Source organism: Meleagris gallopavo, chromosome 2 (genome assembly GCF_905368555.1).
Source record: "Meleagris gallopavo chromosome 2, MGAL_WU_HG_1.1, whole genome shotgun sequence".
Taxonomy (NCBI): domain Eukaryota; kingdom Metazoa; phylum Chordata; class Aves; order Galliformes; family Phasianidae; genus Meleagris; species Meleagris gallopavo.
In genome coordinates, this window is record NC_139405.1 from 69,410,969 (window position 1) to 69,433,257 (window position 22,289).

The 22,289-nt window shown below is 35.1% G+C and overlaps 1 protein-coding gene across 1 annotated transcript in view; it reads right to left on the bottom strand.

Moving 5' to 3' along the window:
• The window catches only part of GRIK2 (glutamate ionotropic receptor kainate type subunit 2), a 366,322-nt gene that overhangs the window by 116,117 nt on the left and 227,916 nt on the right, over window positions 1–22,289 (bottom strand). The window contains exon 11 of the mRNA XM_085217584.1: window positions 13,029–13,252. Coding sequence (XP_085073710.1) covers window positions 13,029–13,252 — 224 coding nt within the window. The remainder of the gene's footprint in view (window positions 1–13,028; window positions 13,253–22,289) is intronic.

A 22,289-nucleotide genomic window follows, 5' to 3' on the forward strand; every position in this document is an offset into this window, starting at 1 on the left:
CTTCATATAATTCCTCTTCACTTAGAGGGAAATAAACTTGAACGTGTTTTTAACACTTTACATGACCATAGGCCATTTTGTGCAGTTATTCCACCAGTGTCACTTGAATCTCACCTAGGCTTCATGCCAGAAAAGCCTTAATGACAAAATCTATACCTCTCTTTCAAAAACTTCAACGTTCACTTGCTTTGTACTGTAAACAGCAAACTCAATTCTGATCTTGCACACATAACTTATGAACTATTACTGCTGAACATGACAACTTGAAAAATTTGCTAATCCTATTTCTTAATTTGTCTTTCCATTTTTTTTAGTAGTTATCATTCTATTTAACTGTTTAAATTATTTATTTACTCCTTCTTCACTGTGAACTTGATATTTATTATGTAACAAAAAGACAAAGCCTGTTTGGCAAAACTGACCTAGGTTACAAGAAAGCCCAGTTAAGTTTTCAGTACTACCCAGAAATTTCCACTGCCTTCACCTGCAAAATAATTTACATTCATGTAAAGTAGAAGTGTAAGATCATCCTCCTTCTTTGTTGTTTTTTTTTTTCCTTTTGTTGTTTGTTTTTCACAGGTACAAATGATTGTACAGAATAAAAGGATGGTGAGGAAGGTGTTATGAACACAGACAATCCCCACTGACATTTTAATTGGAGGAAGAATTAGACTTCTTACAGTAGAACTGAGAGCTACAAGGAGTCTTTGGTATCCATCTACCTAGCAACTTTATCTTATTAGTTACATTTGAAGCAAGGTGAAAATTCCTTTCATTCCAGTAAATGAAGGGCACGCTGACCAGGATTTTGACATGATTAACTACTCACTCTGATCTAATATGCCTATTTTGAGTAAGGAGCAAGAGAGACCAAGTAAAAGAGAGAAGTGTGTGGAGGATAAATATGACTAATTAAAATCCTTTTTCAGATATTTTTCCAACTTGACATTATATTTGCTTTGGTCCATGTGTGCAGCAAAGCAATGCAATGCACAGAATTCTGCCAGCTGCTTCCATTTTTCTTCTGGACAGGTCTCACTGGTTACATTGTGTTAGCCACACAAACTGATATTTCCTAAGCAGTGGAATTCTTCCAAGGGGACACCTTCTAGATCCACGTCACACTATGAGGTTTCCAAATTTCGTTCCAAAATATCTACTAACAATATGATGTAAATAATGTAGTGTCTGTTATTTGCAAACTTTCTTACATCACTGTTGATGGCACTGTGGAATGTAAACATTTTTTGTTTCAAAAATTAAGTTCATATCAAATGAACATCCCATTCTGTAATACTAAAAGCTGTTTCTCATGGAAAGGACAAGAACTTCTCTAACGACCTAGGTACACACAAAACATGGCACAGAGAAGGGGAAACAATTGTACATTCTTTTGCTATCTACAGTTTCACTGCTAACTCCATGACTAGTCTTCCACTCAGCACTCCTGCTTGATATAGTTAAGGAAGGAAATTGGAATGGAAGGAGGTAGTGGTTCTGGGTAGCTCACTATTTTTTAACTGATTTTTTATAAATTACCCTAAATAGATGAAGTAACATTGCCTTCATGGTTCTTATGCCTAGAGATTAACTCCTGTAAATCCTTAGTCAAGTCTTAGCTAATTGGTGAGTGTATGGGCCAGATAATTGTAATGGCCACACAAAACAAAATAAAAACAAGTATCATGAGATTGAATACATGCTAGAAGGGTTTAAACAGACCTATTTAATAAAAGTAGCCGTCATTATATTTCTCTCTGAAGTTCTGAAAAGCTGATTCATAAGAAAAATGTAATATTTTAAAGGCTTATTCTAAATATTATTAAAATAATCAACTATTCTCATTAACTGATGAACTAGCTTTTTTTAAAAATTATGATAGTAGAAAATTTCCATGTGGTATAATTCTTTCCCGGTAAGAATGATACATTTGTTGCTAAAGACATAACTCCTGAAAATACTCTATTAGAACAGGAAAGAAAAAGAAAAAAAAAGATGCTCACCTGGGTTCTTATTCCTGAAAATGCACAATTAACTTTATCCCAAAGCAATCTCATCACCATTAGAATTAACATGAGGTGACTTGCATGTATAAAACAGAAACTTTTGAGGATGTACTACTGGTTTATTTTCTCTAACAAAAACAATTATCATACTTCTTTTTTCAAACTTAATTCTAGTCAAGTCTTGGTGGTTAAATCACTGTTACTGTAATGACTTAGAAACTGGAGGCCTGAACAAACTTTTGGCTAACAACTAAATATGAAGCACAAGCAGGTGATAAATAATTCTCATATTTCTGCCTCTAGACCTTTTAGACAACAAGCTCACTTAACTCCAATCATAGAATCATAGAATCACAGAATCACAAGGTTGGAAACAACCTGTAAGATCATATAGTCCAACCATCTTCACATTACCACTGCTACCACAAGTACTAAACCGTATCTCGTAGCTCCTCATCCAGGCTCCTCTTGAACACTGTCAGGGATGGCGACTCCACCACGTTCCTAGGCAGGCCATTCCAGTGCCTGACCACTCTCTGAGAAAAAAAGCTTCTCCTCATGTCTAACCTAAACCTCCTCTGGTACAACTTGTAGCCATTTCCTCGGGTCCTGTTCCTTGCCTGGGAGAAGAGGCCAAACCCCTCTTCACCCCAACCTCCCTTCAGGAAGTTGTAGAGTGCAATGAGGTCTCCCCTGAGCCTCCTCTTCTCCAGACTAAACAATCTCAGCTCCCTCAGCCACTCCTCATAGGACTTGTGCTCCAGACCCCTCACCAGTTTCATTGCCCTTCTCTGGACGTGCTCCAGGGCCTCAATGTCTTTCTTCTAGTGAGGGGCCCAAAACTGAACACAATACTCGCGTTGCAGCCTCACCAGTGCTGAGTACAGGGGGATGATGATCTCCCTCCTCCTGCTGGCCACACTATTTCTAATGCAGGCCAGGATGCCAGGATGCCATTGGACCTCTTGGCCACCTGGGCACACTGTCGGCTCATGTTCAGCCAAGCATCAACCAACACCCCCAGGTCCCTTTCCTCTTCACAATCGTCCAGCCACTCGTCCCCAAGCCAACAACGCTGCATGGGGTTGTTGTGGCCAAAGTGCAGACCTGACACTTGGCCTTGTTGAACCTCACACCATTCACCTCAGCCCGGCAATCCAGCTTGTCTAGATCCCTCTGGAGGGCCTCCTTACCCTCAGGCAGATCAACACCACCACCCAACTTGGTGTCATCTGCATGTCACTTATAGTCAATAAATATTCCCTAATTATTTCCCCCTTTTTTAACATAAGTATCTGTTTAAACATCATCCAAGTCTAACATTTTCCTACAGGAAAAAAAAAAACCTCACAGAAAATATTTGAAAAGCATAAGGTAAGGTTCTAGACAGTTACTTTTGGTTTTGGTTTGTTTTTTTTCTTTCAAGTTAGCTCTATTTGCGTATTTTCAGAATACAGTAGATAATGATGATTCAGAGTCAGAGGAATTAGGGGAATCTTGTTTTAGAGTGGCTTAGCGGGTGGAAGCAAGTTATTATTTCCAGTTCTGAAACTGGAAACAGATTTTTTAAAAACATGCATATTCTAACATATATTTAATATCACTTCAAATAATTGAATGTTTGACTATTCAGTTTATTTGCACACTTTTAAATTACCGCTTGAATCACATAACTAACTGTATCTTTTGATTGTCATACTTTCTTTGACCCTTACTGACTTTATTCCTGTTCCACTTGTTCTTGTGGGTTTTTTTTCTTCAGAATATAGGACTACACTGTTTTGCAAATTGCATGAGAAAACAATTACTATGCATTATGGCGAGAATAACAATTTCCTTCTCCACATTAATATTCTGTATGACAGAGTAAATATAAGCAAAACAAAACAAATAAACAAACAAAAAAAAAAACATGAAATCACCAATACAACAACAAAAACAAAACAAAGCAAGTAATCCTCCCATCAATTCTTATTCCAAACAGAAGAGACTCTGGCCTTAGAAGCATAATTTTAGCTTGAAAACACTTGGACTCGTCTATAGAGGAACCATTCTCTTTAGGCATATTTAACAATATTCCATTCAACGATTTGCTGACTAAATACAGAAAACACCTAGTCAAGATCTCTCTATCTCTCTATAGAGACTACCTCTATACTTTTTACACCTCACACAGGTGACTGAAATATTCTTTTCTTGTACTGTATGTGTTGGTAATTACCAAGGGCATTTAAAATTAAGTCAAACTGTTGCATATGCTACTTTGAAAACTAAAAAAGATATTCCTCAAATTGTTTTGTACCTTTCTCAATGAGGAGCATGAGATTACTTGCTAATGAATGGCAGCAGAAAGCATAGAGACTAACAAAAATATTGTCTACATGAGACACGTAACATTATTTTGTGTGCTGTTATAGAGCTCTTCACAAAGTCTTCAGATACTGACTCATCTACCCACAGACTGTTTACCCAAGGTATGAAAAGAAAAGAAGAGAAGAGAAAAAAGGAAAGGAAAGGAAAGGAAAGGAAAGGAAAGGAAAGGAAAGGAAAGGAAAGGAAAGGAAAGGAAAGGAAAGGAAAGGAAAGGAAAGGAAAGGAAAGGAAAGGAAAGGAAAGGAAAGGAAAGGAAAGGAAAGGAAAGGAAAGGAAAGGAAAGGAAAGGAAAGGAAAGGAAAGGAAAGGAAAGGAAAGGAAAGGAAAGGAAAGGAAAGGAAAGGAAAGGAAAGGAAAGGAAAGGAAAGGAAAGGAAAGGAAGGAAAAAAAAAGAAAAAAAAAAGAAAAGAAAAAAAAAGAAAAGAAAAGAAAAGAAAAGAAAAGAAAAGAAAAGAAAAGAAAAGAAAAGAAAAGAAAAGAAAAGAAAAGAAAAGAAATAGAAAAAGCTCCCTTGATTGTAGTTAATCACATACAGAAAGACACAAAATTTTTATAAGAAAAGTCAGTTTTGACTGCTGAGATATTTCCAAACAATCACCATTGTTTATGTTTATATTTTTACTTGTTCAATGTGCAAATAGTAACAGGAAACTGGACATGTAAACTCAAATATAAATATATGTGCTAGAATTACATGTGTGTGGAAAGAAATGATGATACACGTAGAATAACACCTTCCAGCATCTCCCAGTGTGTTCTAGAGAAAAAGTGAATGCAAATGCAACCACTGAACAGTCACAGTCTGTTTGAAGCAATGATTTAGACCAACAGTGAATGGTATTCAGGCAGATGTCAAGCACTGAATTGAATGAAGCAGAATGAATCAAACAGAACAATTCGGGTCAGTCAAAACTCAACACAGAAACAGTCTTGGAAGACAAAATTATTTCAAAGTCTTTCAGCAAAGAATATTTAGATGATTTACTGGTTAAAAGATTCTCTGGTTGAATCCCTTGAAAAAGATCTTTGAATTGTTCACTAGAGATCTTTCTAGTGCAGCGTACACTTAAGATTCTAATGGATATATATGAACCTGATATATCTAGGCAGCGAAATACTCTGTACCAACATGTAAATGAGAAAGTGAAAACAAGAGAAACCATGGTAGAAAATGAAGTTCAATGTGGCTTTTTATACAAATTTCCATGAGCACCTCTCAGACTGTATAAAGGTTTGTGTTATAATTTTCCATAAAAAATGAGGAAATATAGGTTTATAAATGTGTAACACCTGCATGTAACAAGACTTAAAAAGTAAAGTCAGGATGAATATGGACAGAATGAGTCATCCATCATATTCCTGTTTTTGAACAAAGATGCTTAAGAATGAAAAAAAGATTTATTGATTTGATGATGCTATGAGAGATACATTTCTTAAGGATGAAGAATGGTGTGATTCTGTTTATCCATTCAAAACATCTGGGTTGATAATTAGTGATGTATTGAAGAACTTCAGGATGGCTTTCAGAAAAATTAGGGGAAGTTAACAGAAAATATGGAAAGGGATTTTCTAGGTCATCTTCAACTTTACACAGTGTTAATACTGTGTACTACTGTACCTTCAATCAATATAGATAGATAGATAGATAGATAGATAGATAGATAGATAGATAGATAGATAGATGGATGGAACAAAGTACTAGAAACAGATGTGTATCACAGTTTATTATGTTAGAAATCACCAGACTTACTTTTTTGCCTCCTACCCCACTCACATAGTAACTGTGTGGAAGACAAAGATCGGCTAGATTTCCATAAAATAAATAAACAAATAAATAAATAAGAGAAAATGGATTTCTTGACAGAGAAATTCAGAAATAATGAGATACGTTAAAATAATCATCTTCAAATTAAATACACCTTCTAGTAGACTGCTAAGATAGGTTAGTTATGACTTCCTCAGCTATGTTTAGTTAAAACAGTCACATAATTTCCATCACAATGCTGACAGCAGTTTATCCTTACTTTTGATAAGTGGTAGATAGTAAGTGGTGTCTAGTGTGTCAGACTGATCTATCAGTAGTATAGCAAGGCTTTGAAGTATTGTTTTGCCTTTTTTCTCTTCTAAAATCTAGAGAGGTTATTGATGTTAAGGAGGAAAATACAAGTTTTATTCTCTAACTAAACCTGTAACAATATTCTAATAGAGGCCATTATGTAGACTGTGAGAATTCTTGATACTTGTCTCTTCTTGAACAAATTAAGGAGACTGAGAGTATTCAAACTTGATTCAGAGAATCCTCAGGACATAAGAAGTGGAGTCCGTACTGAGTTGTGTATGCACATATTAACTATTCTATTATCTGGCAGTGAACCCAGATAAATCTCTTGCAGTAGAAGTTAAAGAGATTGCATTTTCTTTCTCAGATGCAAAGCATGTTGCTACACGTCTTTCTTTCAATCATATGTCATAATTCACTACATTTAAATTCTATTCCATCAATTGCAATCTGTGTCATAACTTCCCAAAATAATTATTTAAAACAAGTTAGATGTAACCATAAGAAAGCATTATAATTTCAATACATTTTGCATTTTGATACAAAATAAAAGATATGTGCTGACCATAGAAAATTAACCTTAATACTGTTACAGTTTATGCAGGTTTATGGTGACACTAATGGCATACAGCACACTGAACTCTACTTGGTCAATTTAAAGTTGTCATCCACATTCTGTGAAAAGTGATATGCAGAAATAACTGACCATATTTGGAATGTCATATCCAAGTCTTGCTTACATTTCCTAAGTGAAAAACGCGTACTTAATAATTTCCTCATGAGTGCAAAAAATTAAGATGTAACTGAGATGTCCTCTTTACTTTAAGGTCAGTTACTAGCATTCTATTTAAATTACAGAAATCTGAAATTAAAATTTTCATAGTCTGAAGTAGAGGAGGAGAAATTTAGGTCAGAAAATAAGAAGCTTTTTAGAACCTTGAGAGATAATATTAGGATTTGTGTTTGGTGTTTTTGTTGTTGTTGTTGTTGTTTGCATAGCTACACAAGCATGTTAGTTAATAAGAAGCTCTAAAACCCTCAAGAAGAAAAAAAAAGAAAAGAAAAATAAGAAAAAATTTTCTCATGCACTTTCTACCTGTTTCACTTGACAAAAAATTTGTGTTCTGGAGTCTGGCATATACTTGCTCTCTGCTCAAAATAGAGGTGATCTTTAGCATTAACAAGGATGTGTATCTGGAGAAATTGTATGAAAAAAGCAGACTATACCAAATATTTGGGAAGCATTAAACTAAGGGTCATAAGCTGCAGTTTAGCTTAACAAAAATAAAAATATTTAAAATGATTCTATGGAACAATTTTGAGGAATGTGTACTTTTTTCCATGCATTTATGTTTGCCTACATAATTTTATAGGCTAGTTAACAATATCCCCATTACAATTGAGGCAAAACTGAATTCTATTAGATAGTAAAAGAAGCAAATTTCAGGGTTGCCATCCGGACTACCCAATTGGATGATGTATCCATTCCTGAAAACACCACATAACATACGCTGTAGATTTTTAGAGAGGCCTCAGGAGATAAAATTCTCGTAGGAAGAATGCTTGTTAAGAGTAAAAGGCAAATATGCTGAGTTCCTCCTTGAATAAATATCGACATAGTAATTTAGTAACCAGAGTTCCATAGTAAAAAGGAGTTCCCTCTCATTCTACTGTTAATTTCTTTCTATCAAGATAGTTTTAAAAGAATAGTTTGAAAATTAATCTGACCAGCTCAAGGACAGAAATCAGCTAGCCAAAAAATATGAAATAAAAATGAAGACTGATGAGATGTAAAAGGTTATGTATGCACTCTAGAGAGACATAATGCTCAGGCATCTGCTCGAGTCTGAAGAAGCATGGAATTCCTATGCTTCTGCACAGAGAAAATATTAAGATAAATGTGTGGAAATATTTTTAAAGCTCTTGTCATTTATTATGTTTTATTTCAGCAAATAAGAGAAAAATATAATTTGGTGAGGAGGTAATGTTCATTGTGCTTTTATCACTGCTTAAAAAAAAAGGAAAAAATATTTTATAATAAATGCTTTGACAGCTGAAACTAGCACAAAGTAGAATAGCATAATTGTCTTGGAAGGAGAAAAAAGCAGGAAGTCCACACAGACTGAACGTGAGACTGATAAGTGAATCGAGCCCTTTAAAATGATAACTTATGATTCCATATTAGCAATTAAGGCTGTGAACGCAGTTTAAGCATATTTACACAACAGATTCACTTCAGAGCTTGGTACATAAAATCTCATTTAGTGGAGCATTTCATCCAGGGTAGTTTACTTGTTTCATAGCTAATCCATAAAGGTGAAACATAATGTGTCTCTCTTCCAGGAATTAAGACAGGTTACTTAAGAGTAAACCACTGAGACACATAGACATGATCACAGCAAAAAGACCTGACGAAACAGAGGAATACTTAGATCTTCAGGGAGTAATTTGAAAATCAGGCAGAAAGTGATTGGCTACAAATATTTAGCTAGAATGTCCTTCAGTCAAGGTTTTCAGAAAAGATTCAAAAGACATAGATGCATAAAATCATACATAATTAACTCCAAAAATCAGGGTACAACATATGCCAACTGAAGATTATTTGTTTGCCTTTGGAAGTCATTGTTTGGAAGACCAAATAATTAAATCAAACATATATAGGTTTTTTAAATTATATTAAATTTGTTTTCTTCATCATACCTATGCAGAATGGGTAGTACCATCAGTTACCAATACATCAGACTTTGCAAAGACCAGAAATAGGAAACAGCTGTGTAGTATGTACTGGCTAATAGAAAAAAAAAAAAAAAAAAAAAAAAAAAAAAAAAAGTATATAATATATCTATGTCTATGAAGTTTGTCATCTAGTTTTGATGAAATAAGCTCATTTCTTGTGAAATGGAACAACTCATCACACCATCAGACAAATATGAATAGGAAATACTAATCAACATTTTTCATTATACAGATCAGAAGATGTTGTATACTTGACAGAAGTTCAAAAAGGGCTTAGTGCGCTTTACCCCAGTCCTAGTTTTCCTTCTAATCATACACTAACTGTGAATTTAACTGGGATCTCAAATCAAAGAAATGAAAAGCAAACGTGGAGGAAAAAAAAAGATACTGGAATAGAAATTCAACAAAAAGTCAGATGACGCAAGGCACTGCTACAAGTGACACAAAGACATTGCTATCTAGCATCAGAAACAGATCTGTTAATGTCGCCACAAGAAAGATAATGCCACTTGACTTTTGTAATTCCCAGAAAAGTAATGAACTTAGTGCCAGGGAGACCAGGTTTATCGGTCGCCAGACTGTAGCACAAACAGAAGAACTTTTAGAGACTAACCAGCATACTAACACTCAGTAATCACAACACAAAATGAAGAAATTTTCATACACGTGGAGAAATCATAGCCATAATTCCCAATTGGGAATGACAATTAAACACCATATACTACATAGTTAATCCCATTCAGAATTCAAGATCCATAATTTCCACATAGATGACTGAGAGAAGCCTCCTAGCTAACAAACATATCTCTCTCCTAGCTCTTTGTCTCAATGGATGTGTAACAATTTCAGCTCTTTACATTCAGTTCTCAAAGTGAAAGGAAAAAGCAATGCTCTTCAGATAAAGGAAAAGACTAGTATAGTAATATATTATTACTTTTTTTTTTTTTTTTTTTTTTTTTACATCTGCACTTACTTGATGAAAGCCTTTCAGCAATTCTCTCTCAAAGATTCTTGAACTTCTTAATAATTTTCATCTATCCTCCAAATAGGCTCATACCACTAAGTATTAGGTGATCTCTAAGTACCAAAACAGAATTGTGCTCTCTACTTTCAGTGTACCAACCCCTTACATTCTGGAACTTTTGAAAAATATAATGAAACAATAAAGACATGGTGTGCTCACAAAACATTTGACACAAAAAAAGAGAGATGTAAGTCTAACAGTAAGTGTTCTATACTGAATACTCTGATGAAATGTAATTACAGAACATTATACCATAAAAGACATACTAAATACTGCTCCAAACATAGATAAAACTTATTAAGAAACACATAATAATTATTATGAAACACTGGTAGATAAACATTCATTATAACAGGATTGTTATGAAGTAAAAATGTTCTTAATAAGACCGTCTAGATGAAATCTATTAATTTAGTTGCATACAGTCCAACAGTTCCACAAAATCAGGACTGAAAAGTACATCAATTGTGTAACACTAAAATTATAGTCTATGCTGAAAATAAATACACAGCACTAAGCTGCAAAATCCTCTTCAGTATCACACTTCAGGTAACATTATCTCTCTTTACATGACAGATACACTTAGAAAATCGAATCACCGGCAGGCTCTTTTGAATTCTTAACTTTTGAATTCTTCCTTTTCTGTCTTTATTATTCAACAAGAGATTAAGTTCTTAACTCATTTTTTTTTCCCTCTATTTTAACTTTTAACTATGGCATTAGAAAATGCTATTCCATATCAGAAGTTGCTCTTCACTACAAAAAAATAAAATAAAATAAAATAAAATAATCTGTAAGACATCTTACAAAATCCAAAATCTTTTATTTCTAAATATGTGCTGACTATTTGAACATGCATGAGTATTGAAAATCTGAGGGCTGATATAAACTTTGGTGTAAAAAAGGTTTTTATACAATTTTATACAAAAATAGACTCCTCTGCTCAGTATAAAACCCACTTGGTAAGGCTTTACAATAAAAACGATTCCAAATATGTAAGGATTCCTTAGCGGTGGTCACAAAAACAGATACGTGAAAAAAAGTTCAGCAGTAATGGTATATTATGCAGTGTTTCTGTTTGAAAATAAGCATTCTTTCCAATTGCATTACTGAGATCAGGTGACTGAATGCCTCAATTAAAAAAGGTTTCAAAAAGTGCATCCTTCCTACAGAACGTAACAAGACATTTTTTTTAGCATGAGCAAGAACTTAGCCTTAAAACTCCTACTAAGGGCTGCATGACAAAAACACTGTGCATCATGCTGAAAATGTTCTTTAGTAATAACAGTAGGTTAAAACTTTTGGACATACTCATCAATATCTTGCACAAGATGCTTCATGACACAGAATTTGTGACTTATGCTCAACAGTAAATTCTCTGCTTTCAGATGTATGTGTATTACAGAAACACCTCAGAAATGAGTTTACAGTTTGGTTATACAGTCCACTAATATCTATTGTTCTTTCAAAAGACTTTCAATGTATACCTGGCTCATTAAAACAGACTTTTAAGGAAAGTACAGAAAGCTAATCATTACAGAATGAGTTTCAGTGTTACTTACGTTGCTGCAATATCTCATGCACTTTATATATAAGTGATGTTGCTAAATTACTGATAAAATGGCTCCTAGAAATATTACCTCTTCTTTTACTACAGAAACAATACAACCTATCTGGAATGAAGCATACAGCATCAAGGAAAGATGGAGAACCCTTATATTAACCACAGCAGAACAGAGAGGAAAATATGAAGAGAAATACTGTGTATCAAACAATGAAATCTTGAGGTTGAAGTGAAATTACATCATTTGCAACATTTGCTCCTAAAAATCATTGTTACAGGGAAAAAAAAAAAAAAAGAAAGAAAGAAAAAAGAGGTCTCTTATTAAAGGGAATTTTGGGATAAAAGCCAGCATAGTTTATATTTATTTGATTAAAAAACTATTTAAAAGCAACTTCTGGGAGGAATCTGCAAAAAAAATATTACTTTCACACCCCCAGGAACTGGTGATTGATTGTTCTGAATATTTTTTTTTCTGACACAGCAAGACTCAAAGTTATGACATATAAGTTTACATTTCTGCGAGCATCTGAAGTCAGTTTCAATGAAAATGTAAATATCATGAGAATTTTTGACAATGAGAGATGTCTTCCTGCTTATATATATTGAAGAAAACAGATAAAAAGTAGTTAAAAGGCAAGGAAGCCCAGTATTGTTTTTTAAAAATGACTTTATAATTTAGTAATTGTATTGAGGTCCTTAACTCTGGAAACTTGCTTCCAAACACATTCCAATCTATGACTTTAAATCATATGTAATGTTTATCTAGCTTACAGTTAAAAACTAATTCTGCTATACTACTTCTAAGACACCAAACTATACCAATTAATTTATTTGTTTTTTTTAACGTGTGGTGGCCTAATTTGGACAAGGATTGACATGGGCAGCTAAGTACTGAATTTGAGATTAAACAAGACAGCAACAAACAAAATTATACTAACAAAATAAAATATGTTGGTCCCTTTCTTTCTAAACACAGCATAAATGAGAAAAGACATTACATAAACTTGCTAGTGTCTTTGAATTTGTACATAAAAGATACAACCTAACTAGCATCCTCAATACTCGGTGGCATAACAAACTGGACACTTAGGATGGCAGTGCAGAAAATTAAAATAGTGAGAACCCTCATCATTAATTATTTTTCTGTAAATCACAAAGTTAAAATATAAGAGTATGAAAGTAAGAAAGTTTTGTGACTTTTGACAATTATTAGTAAGAAAAAGATTATAACAATTGCCAAAAAAATCACAAAAGTTGACATGTTACCTGGCTATGACAAAGAGCACACAACTGACACCCAAGTAAGCCAGCAGAATATACATCCAGATATCAGGGGAGAGAGGATTCAGGAAGGAGAAGACGCCCGGGTTTGTACCATTGGGCTTGCGGTACAAAATACTTATTCCAAGAGTCATAAACGGCTTGGAAAAGTCGATGACTTTCTCACGAACATAGGTAATTGCCAACGGTGCAACTGCAAGATCAGCTTTCTGTTGACAGAAATACAAAAAGAGAAACAGGACATAAGTCAGAAGAAACAGGTTGAAGTAGAAATTCAGATTGCAGAAAATTCATCAAAGAGGTTTGTTCTTGCACTAGTAAGGCTGAAATTTAAAAACTACTATACTTATTAGTAGGAACGCAGATTTATTCTACATCTTTTTGAATTTCTCAAAATGTACATATCAAGTTATGTCTTCATCACCTTTTCGCTGTGCTCTTTAGAAATTGATGTAATTGGGACAGAGTTGTGAATATGCTTGTGCAAATGGAGGACAAGGAAGATTTGTTTATTTTAATGTAAAAATAACAGTACAAAATGATTATTTTAAAATGAGAAACTCTACAACTGAAAAGTTTTTACATATATGTAGTGTAAATTCATCATTAGTATATAATTTTTTGTTCACCTGGTATCGTATATGCTATTTAACACTCTCAGTTCCACATGTTAGGGTATTTCAATGTTGCTTTTTGTTATTGGCTACTATAGTTCAGTGTCCTAATGAGCACCTATCACATCATTAGATCTACTATAGTAATGCACTACTGTATGAAAATGTGGAACTGTTGGCTCTATCCATTTAATTTAGTCAAGTTTCAGTGGTCAAATATACCACATGCACTTCATTTTCATTGGTATTCAGAACTTGCAGTACAAAGCAGACTTGCAAGGCTTCATTTCACAGCAGCTGAGTTTGTATGGCTTGCATATTACTGATGATATTCTAGATGATGCAGAAAGAAAACAGGAAAGTGCGAAAAAACTAATTTTGATTAAAAGTTATAGAGCAAAACAAAGAAGTTTGAGAAACACAAATAAAATTATTAGACTGACAGAAAAGTATCAGTCTGAAGCCAAGTCACCAGAGATTGTCAGAAGATATAGGTACCCAAATAAAGAGAAAATACTGCTATTTGCAGTTCTGGATTTTGGTCATAAAACATGAACTGAGCCTTTACAAATAACAAATAGTTTCTTTTAGAAAATACTGCTGGAAATTCAACCCTTAACTATCAAAGCTGTATACGTGTAAATGCAAGTTGCTGCAAGTATCTCCAGTGGAAAAAAAGCTCTAAGAAAATTGCAGATGCAATAAGAAATGTAGAATTAGAATAAATAATGTATTTTTTATAAGTCAGAACAAGACAATCAGATACTCCAATCTAGGAGGCATAGACCCAAAATACAGATCCCTGTTATCTTAGAATTATCTTCAGAATTCAGAATGATCAATGTAGGCTGCAATAGGGACAGATGTCGGAGTGGGGAGACCTTTCTACCAGATTATATGTTCAGATATTGGTCTCTGATTATAATCTTTTTTTTTTTTTTTTTTTAATATGCTCAGTCATCCTACCATCATTTCACACAGTTTGTCCTATATTGTCTTAACAATTCCACAATCTGAGAAAAATTGCAAGCAACCAGGTAATGTTGCTTTTGCCTATAGTACACTCTGTGGTATGAAGAAAATATTTGTATATATCAGTTATCTGGTTAAACTCTAACTCCTTAAATTAATTGTAAATATTAGCTAAGAGTAATTCCTAAGTTTTGTTTAAGAAAGTGCAGTATGAATGCAGCGTATGACAAGCTATTGTCAGATAATGACAGAGCAATTTATGTTGGAATAGACATTTGGAGTTCACCTAATCCAACTTCCAATTCAGAGCAAGACCAATTTAGAAGTTCAAACAATTAACATAATTTTCTGATACTGCAGAAAACACCATGTAAGAGTGATTCCCTGAAACTTTCTCACTTTCTCTTACTTTCTCACTGCAATTGGTGCAAATAAAAAGCACCAGATGGAGGCAATATATGACAGAAGGAGTAAAAGGAAATGGAAATAATCCTCTTTCTTTCAAATTATCTACATGATTGTGGTATCTATGAAGACAGAATTTATAATTTCAGATAAAATACAAACAAAATGTAAGAAAAACAGAAGAAAATGCATTCATCATTATACTACTCCACACACAGCAAGTTAAGTTCAATGAATAATCTGTAAATTCAAGATAAAAATCATTTTCATTATGGCAACTATCTATGTCAGTTGACTTCTGCATAGAATTTGTAACTTCACAGATCTTATAACACCAGTTCCACTGTCGAAATGGATAACAATGTTGTACGTTTTCTAAAGTCAAACAGATGGTAAAAATATGTTAACAAGTAGATTGATTTTCCAAAATATGTGTATTATTTCATGCCTAGTGTTAGCATTTTTCAGATTTAGTTTACTAGTGACTGTAAATGGCATATCTCTTCCTGACTCATGGCAAAACTGAAGCTACGTAATCATTACATAAAATGCAAAATACAGCAAGAATGACTGACATAAAAAGAATAATATTGCAAAATTTAATCATTTTGCTTATCAGACATATTTTATCTCCAAAATACTCAATTATCTTGGCACATATTTCAATCATAACTGAATGTAAGAGAAATACGAAGTATACGAAGTTTCCAGAAGAGCATTATCAGAGTCTCCTACAGTCCTCTACAATAGAGATATACAAATAAGAGAATTATATTAGTTAATTTCTCAGGTTGAATTGGGGATGAATGATGTAAAATTAGAATTTTATCCATCTAAAGGAAGACAAACAAATGGATATATCTTAAAATGGTTTTCCATAAATTCCGTAACAAAGAATACTTCACTCACTTGATAACAGAACCATGTATGACTAAATCTTAGAGAAAAACAAGCTTTATCTATCTGAAACATAATCATAAATAGTACTTATTCTTGACCTTACAGTACTTGAAATAAAGGTATTTTTACAACAGTATCTTAAGACTGATGAAGATAAGCTAGTTTCTGCAGGAGTGAAATTTTGCACCAAATAAAAGTTACAATAGCAATTAGAAGCTAGTAGGTCTGACAAGGGCCTTCCAATACAAAATGCAGTCCTGTACAAAATAGAATAGCTGTAACAACACAGAGTAACCATATCATGCAATGAGCAGGCAATAATGCTACAGTAGGTGGCAGGGACTGGAGGAAAATGCTACTCAGTGAATACTTACTTTAGTTATACCAAACATGAGGAAATCAATCCTGTATTAACTCCATCATTCAAAGATATGGCATGATAAATTCGAAAATAGCACTCATATTCTGTGTCTATCTATCTGAGTAATATACATCAAGCACAGAGAGATGTGCTCGAACAAGGAAGAGAATGTCCAGGAGGACAAAAAAACAGGATTTATCATCTTTTATAGGAAAATGTTCATTAAGCTGAACCACTGACAACTATTTCCATCCTGCTTTATCAAAGTGCATCCAAGATTTAGAATACTATTTTGAATAGTTTATTTTTAATAGCACTTTATCTTCAATCTTTGTTCTTCATCTTAATGGATGATATTTCCTTCTTTCATACTACTATAAGCACTCAGTGCAATCTACTTTCTACATTACTGTAGGAATCTATGAGAAAGAAGGATTCTTAGGTTCTGTTTGTGTTGCATTATAATTCTGCTTACTCTGTTTACTTCTCTGCTGTGGAAAGGTTTCCCTGTCTTAACTACTATAACAATTATTTATTAACTATTATAATAATAATAAGTATTAATAATAACAAAAATTAATTTAAAGAACTCTACAGAATATGAAATAATAGTGTTTTTGTACTACATATCATAGAATATTATACAATGGTTTATATATATTTTAATTATAAATAATGGCTAAAATAATATCAGACTTATTATCCAAATGCACTTTATCAAGTTACACACAGGATATGTAAGCCCAGAATTAAAATGTGTTATTTCTTGGTTCCACGGAATATGGTGGATAGAACTGCACTTACTGCTGGTGCCCAGTTCCAGTCTATTCTGGCACATTTGAGTGACATTTGAAATCATGCTGCCACTGTAATCTGAGCTTCTTTGTCAGAAAAACTCCAAACTTCATGCAGATTTCAAAAACAAGGATTAGCAGGATTAGTCCAGAGAACAGCAATGTTACTGCTTCAATGATAGCTCTTCATAACTGACCCATTTTTTCCTTATTATTATGCTGTAAAAATAATAGAAGCGTAAATCTTACAATAGCTTTCTCTTTATATCTCAGAATTATTAAATCAGCAGTTCTCTTGAAGGTTGGAAAGATCATTTTCAAAGTAACTTTAAAATCTTCAGACATGGGACTGACAGATTCTGAATGCTGCTCTTGAGATTTTGAAAGAGATTCATTATTTTTCTGACCAGGTGAACCATCAAAAATCTAGTAAAGATCATCAATTACAATGAATTGTAAGAATACATTGAAATTTGTATATTGTAAGATTTTTACAAGATAATTTCGGAATAACTGTGTAGAATATTTTTCAATACCAGTCCACTTAATTAAAAATCAATTAATTAACAAATAAGTTCAACAAAATACATCTAAATGAGCCTTCTACTTTTAACATAGAAGCCTCGGACACAAAATGATTTTTATAGTTGAGAACATGGTTTTGATACTAAACAACTTGATACTGCAAGTATAATAGAGTTAACATCTCTCAATTCCTCAAATGTTGTGCATGATATTGTATTCCGGACATTATTCCCAGGGACGCATCTCCCAACATATCCTGAAACTCTATGATGAAAATGCTCCTTTATTGAAAGCTGGTGTTCTCCAGAATACCATTGTCACAAATTCTATCCACCCTATCTGAAAAGTTCAGTTCAAGATGTTTAGAAATTCTTTGAAAATGAAGAAAAGATAAACTTTTGAATATTTGATTTATTTTGAGCCTTCATTATCAGAAACAATACTAAAAGTTAATTTGATTGTACTTTCTCTTTGAATCTATGTAGCTGATTTATATAGATTTATATAGATCCCCTAGAAATCTTTCAAAATCTTTCCGTTTCCACTTCCAATGGACAGTGTGTTCACAAGAGCTATGAGCAGAATTTATGAATTCCTGATCTACCAAGACTGTAAACATTGCTCTTAACCATCAATTTAGAACAAGATTTGAGCAGGCAGGGAAGAGTAGGGAAGAGTGGGAAATGCAGTATCAATCAATTTTCCCAGTACAGGTGATCTTTATTCGGATCTTTTCTGTACATGGAAGTACAAATTGTAGAAGCAGTCCAAAGAATAAATAAGCTGAATGAATATGATAAGCTGTAAAAATCACCTTTGTATTGAAAAACAGAATTGCAAATAACCTCACTGGAGAAAAAGAACATATCTGAATAGAGAATTTGTTTCATCAATTTTCCCCAGGTAATTTAGTTTCTACTAAACTTTGGCCAAACCCAATCACCAACCTTTTTTGAACCAGAAGAAAGAGAACAAAAATGTACACACACAAAATTATCCAATAAAATGGACAGTTCAATGGAAATTAACTTTGCTATTGGGAAATTCTAGCTTTCACATAAATTTCACTTCAGCAGACATAAAAAACAATAATATTCATGTTATTTTCTACCACTCTTCACTATCATTATAGCAACAAACCTCTTTCTTCAATGTTAATAAGGAACTCATACACACACTTCTCCTGTGCTTTTCACTGAATTAATATTTGACTATCCTCCTTTTGGCTTAGAATTTATTTGTTTGACATTTTATATTACTTTCTTACATTTTATATTATTTTTTTTCTTTGGTATTTTTGCACAGGTTTCTACAGCATTCTATCTTAAGCTTGCACTTCTTTTCTGCATAATATTCACTCCATGTTAGAATCTGTTTGTACATTTTCACATAAGAATATAATTTAAAGCCTTTAGGAGAGACTGAAAAGCCTGCAAATTAAGTGCTATCCTGTGAGCATAGTAACTAATTATTATTCTCAGTGGTTCTGTGGTGTCATGGTTTCATGATTTTTCATTATCGGTATTCCACATCATAACATCATGCAATGCACTGGGGGTTTGACTGCTGATGCTCAAGTTCCGGGTGCCTGTCCAGAGGAGAAGAGCAGCTACGTTTCCCCAGGGGGCTTTGCGGTCAACGAGGAGATATAACTCCCGGCAAGGTCACCTGATGCTCTCTTCTCTGCCTGCGCTGCTTCGCTTGCGCTTCTCTGCCTGCGCTGCTTCGCTTGCGCTTCTCTGCCTGCGCTTCTCGCCTGCGCTTCTCTGCCTGCGCTTCTCATCTCAGCGTTGTGGTAAGGCCGATCCACTATCAATTTCACATTCTCTCTCTTTATAAAATTCTGTTGATACCATATTTAGTAAATTACTTTGTTTTACCTCAGATTGTTGCCACTGTTTTCAATTATTTCGGGGTCCCTTATTTTCCTTTTTTTCCGGGGGCGCGGATCCGCGGATCCCTCCGCCCTTCTAGTCACGGAACCGGGCCGAACCAGCCCGTAAACCGTTGACATTCTTGGTGGAGAATGCGGGCAACAGTTGCTTTTTAGCTTTTTGAACAAATCTCTCTCTCCGCTCTCAGACAGCTTCATTGGGAAAGTTTATCTGTTTCACCAGTACTGTCTGAAAGCGTGACCTTGAAAAGTCCAGGCGGACGGCCAATACTCTAGGATATTTGTAAACTTTGAGCCTTGCTATCTTGTTTCTGTAAAAGAAAAAAAAAAAGAGAAAAAAATGCTTTCTCTACTGAAACTGCCTTTTAAGGGGCTGCATGCCACTGTCTCTTCTTTCTTAATGCTAAAAACATACTGGGCCTTAATTAAGTTCACCACTTTGCTCTATGGAGCAATAGGTATATATAGCCAATTGAAAACATGGATGGAAATAACTATGTGGCATCTGCATATTATGTGGCATACCATTCCAGAGGGAGCTGCTAATTTTACAGGGTTGGGGATTTTTAAGCAGGTTTCCAGCCTCTCCTTTGAATTCTTTATGCGGATTTTCAATGCTCACCTGATCACGTTATTAATCTCCGTGAATGTACTGCTCACCATTTCACTTATTATTAGTATTTATTATATTTTGAGGAAGTCTGCCCCAAAACCAGTAAATACTGAGTGGCAGGGAATGTGGAGAGGCCTGGGTGAGACTTTAGAGAGATGGAAATCTTCGGTGTCATGGAACTTTACTCCAGAACACCTGAAAGACCCTGAAAATTTAAACAGATATTTGAGACAGGAATGTCGCGGCTCGGGAAGATCTGAGGAGGCCCAAATTATTTGGGGCCTGGCTAATGCTTACCGGGCCTTATTCAATACTATCCTGGAGAGGGAGAGAGTTTGTGAAATTGAAAAGGAGAGTCTCAGGGAAACAGTGCAAAATGAGCGAGAGAGTATCCTGGTCGAGAGAAACAGCCTCCAATCTGAGAGAGATGCCCTCCGAATTGAGAGAGACTCCCTGCAATCCAAACTCAACAGTCTTCAATCTCAACAAGACACCCTCCAATCTGAGCTAGATACTCTCATAATCGAACGAGACAGGCTCCGAGCTGAACTGGAGGATGAGAGCATTGGAACTGACCAACCTGATCAACTACAGGAAGCACCACAATTGATGTCACTTGCCCCTGTAAGAGGACGGAAAATGAAACGAATCTCGACTCAGTTAGAAGAGAAGAAAGAAGAGGAGAGAGGTCCAGAGGAGTGGCTCCAAGATCCACAAGAAGCACCCCTAAGTCCAGGGGAGGGGCCCTCAGTAAGACCACGGTCACCGGCGCCAATGAGGGCAACAAGAAGTCCCGAAAGAGTAAGAGGTGAGCAAGATATCGTTACTATTGTTGATCGATCTCTGAAAATGAATGAAATTCGAAGTCTGAGAAAAGACTTTTCACGTCACCCAAATGAGCCTATTGCCACTTGGTTACTTCGATGTTGGGACAATGGGGCCAACAGTGTGTGGCTGGATAGTAGAGAAGCTCGCCAACTGGGTGGCGTTGCTAGGGACTCAGCCATTGACAGAGGTATTAGTACATGCCAGAACCAGGCCTTTACCCTCTGGAAGCGGATGTTGTTAGCTGTAAAAGAAAGATACCCCTTCAAAGATGATCTGATGCCTGAGAAAAAGAAATGGGCTGATATGGAAGAAGGCATCTGTTATTTAAGAGAATATGCTGTGGTGGAAATGCTACATAGCCCCGATTTCATTCCTGACGAGCCAGACCAAGAGCATGATCCCGAGAGAGTCAGGTGTACACCAAACATGTGGCGTACATTCACAAAGACCGCACCAGAAAGGTACGCCAGCACATTTGCAGCAATGTATGGCAGAGGGGAAAGAAGACCCCTTATAAGTGAATTGGTTAATAAACTTCAAGACTTTGAGTTACATTTAAGCCCTCTGCGAGCTTGTGTTTCAGCCATTACAAAGGTAGCTGAAAAGCTGGACAGAATGGAAAACAAACAAGAAGATATAATAGACAAACTATCAACCGTGCCTGAAGCTGATAAATCCATGGAGGTAACGGATACATCAAATGGGGACCAGAATCCCCAAAACAGCCTATTGGAGGGGCTGATCAACTTGATTTCCTCCCAGCCGGTAGCATCTAATGTCTCAGCTATCAAAAGAAGACGTTCTCCTGCTCGAGCAAGTGACAACAGTAAGACCACATCACGTTTTGCCTTGTGGCATTACCTACGTGACCATGGAGAAGATATGAAGGAGTGGCATAAACAACCTACTCCTGTACTTCAAGCACGGGTAAGAGAGTTACAAGACAAATCAACCACCAAGGTGAACTTCTCTAAAAAGGTGATTGCTCCAGTTGCTGCAGACAGTGAAGGTAACAAATAGAGGGGCCCTGCCCCCAGCCAGGGGGGGGAAAGGGATAATAGAGTTTATTGGACTGTGTGGATTAGATGGCCTGGCACATCAGAATCACGAAAATATAAGGCCCTGGTGGATACTGGTGCACAGTGCACTCTAATGCCCTCGAGTCACCAAGGGACAAAATCAATTTATATTCATGGGGTGACTGGAGGTTCCCAAGAGCTGACTATGTTGGAGGCCGAAATCAGCCTCACTGGTAAAGACTGGCAAAAGCACCCTATTGTGACTGGCCCAGGGGCTCCATGCATACTTGGTATTGATTACCTCAGAAGGGGATATTTTAA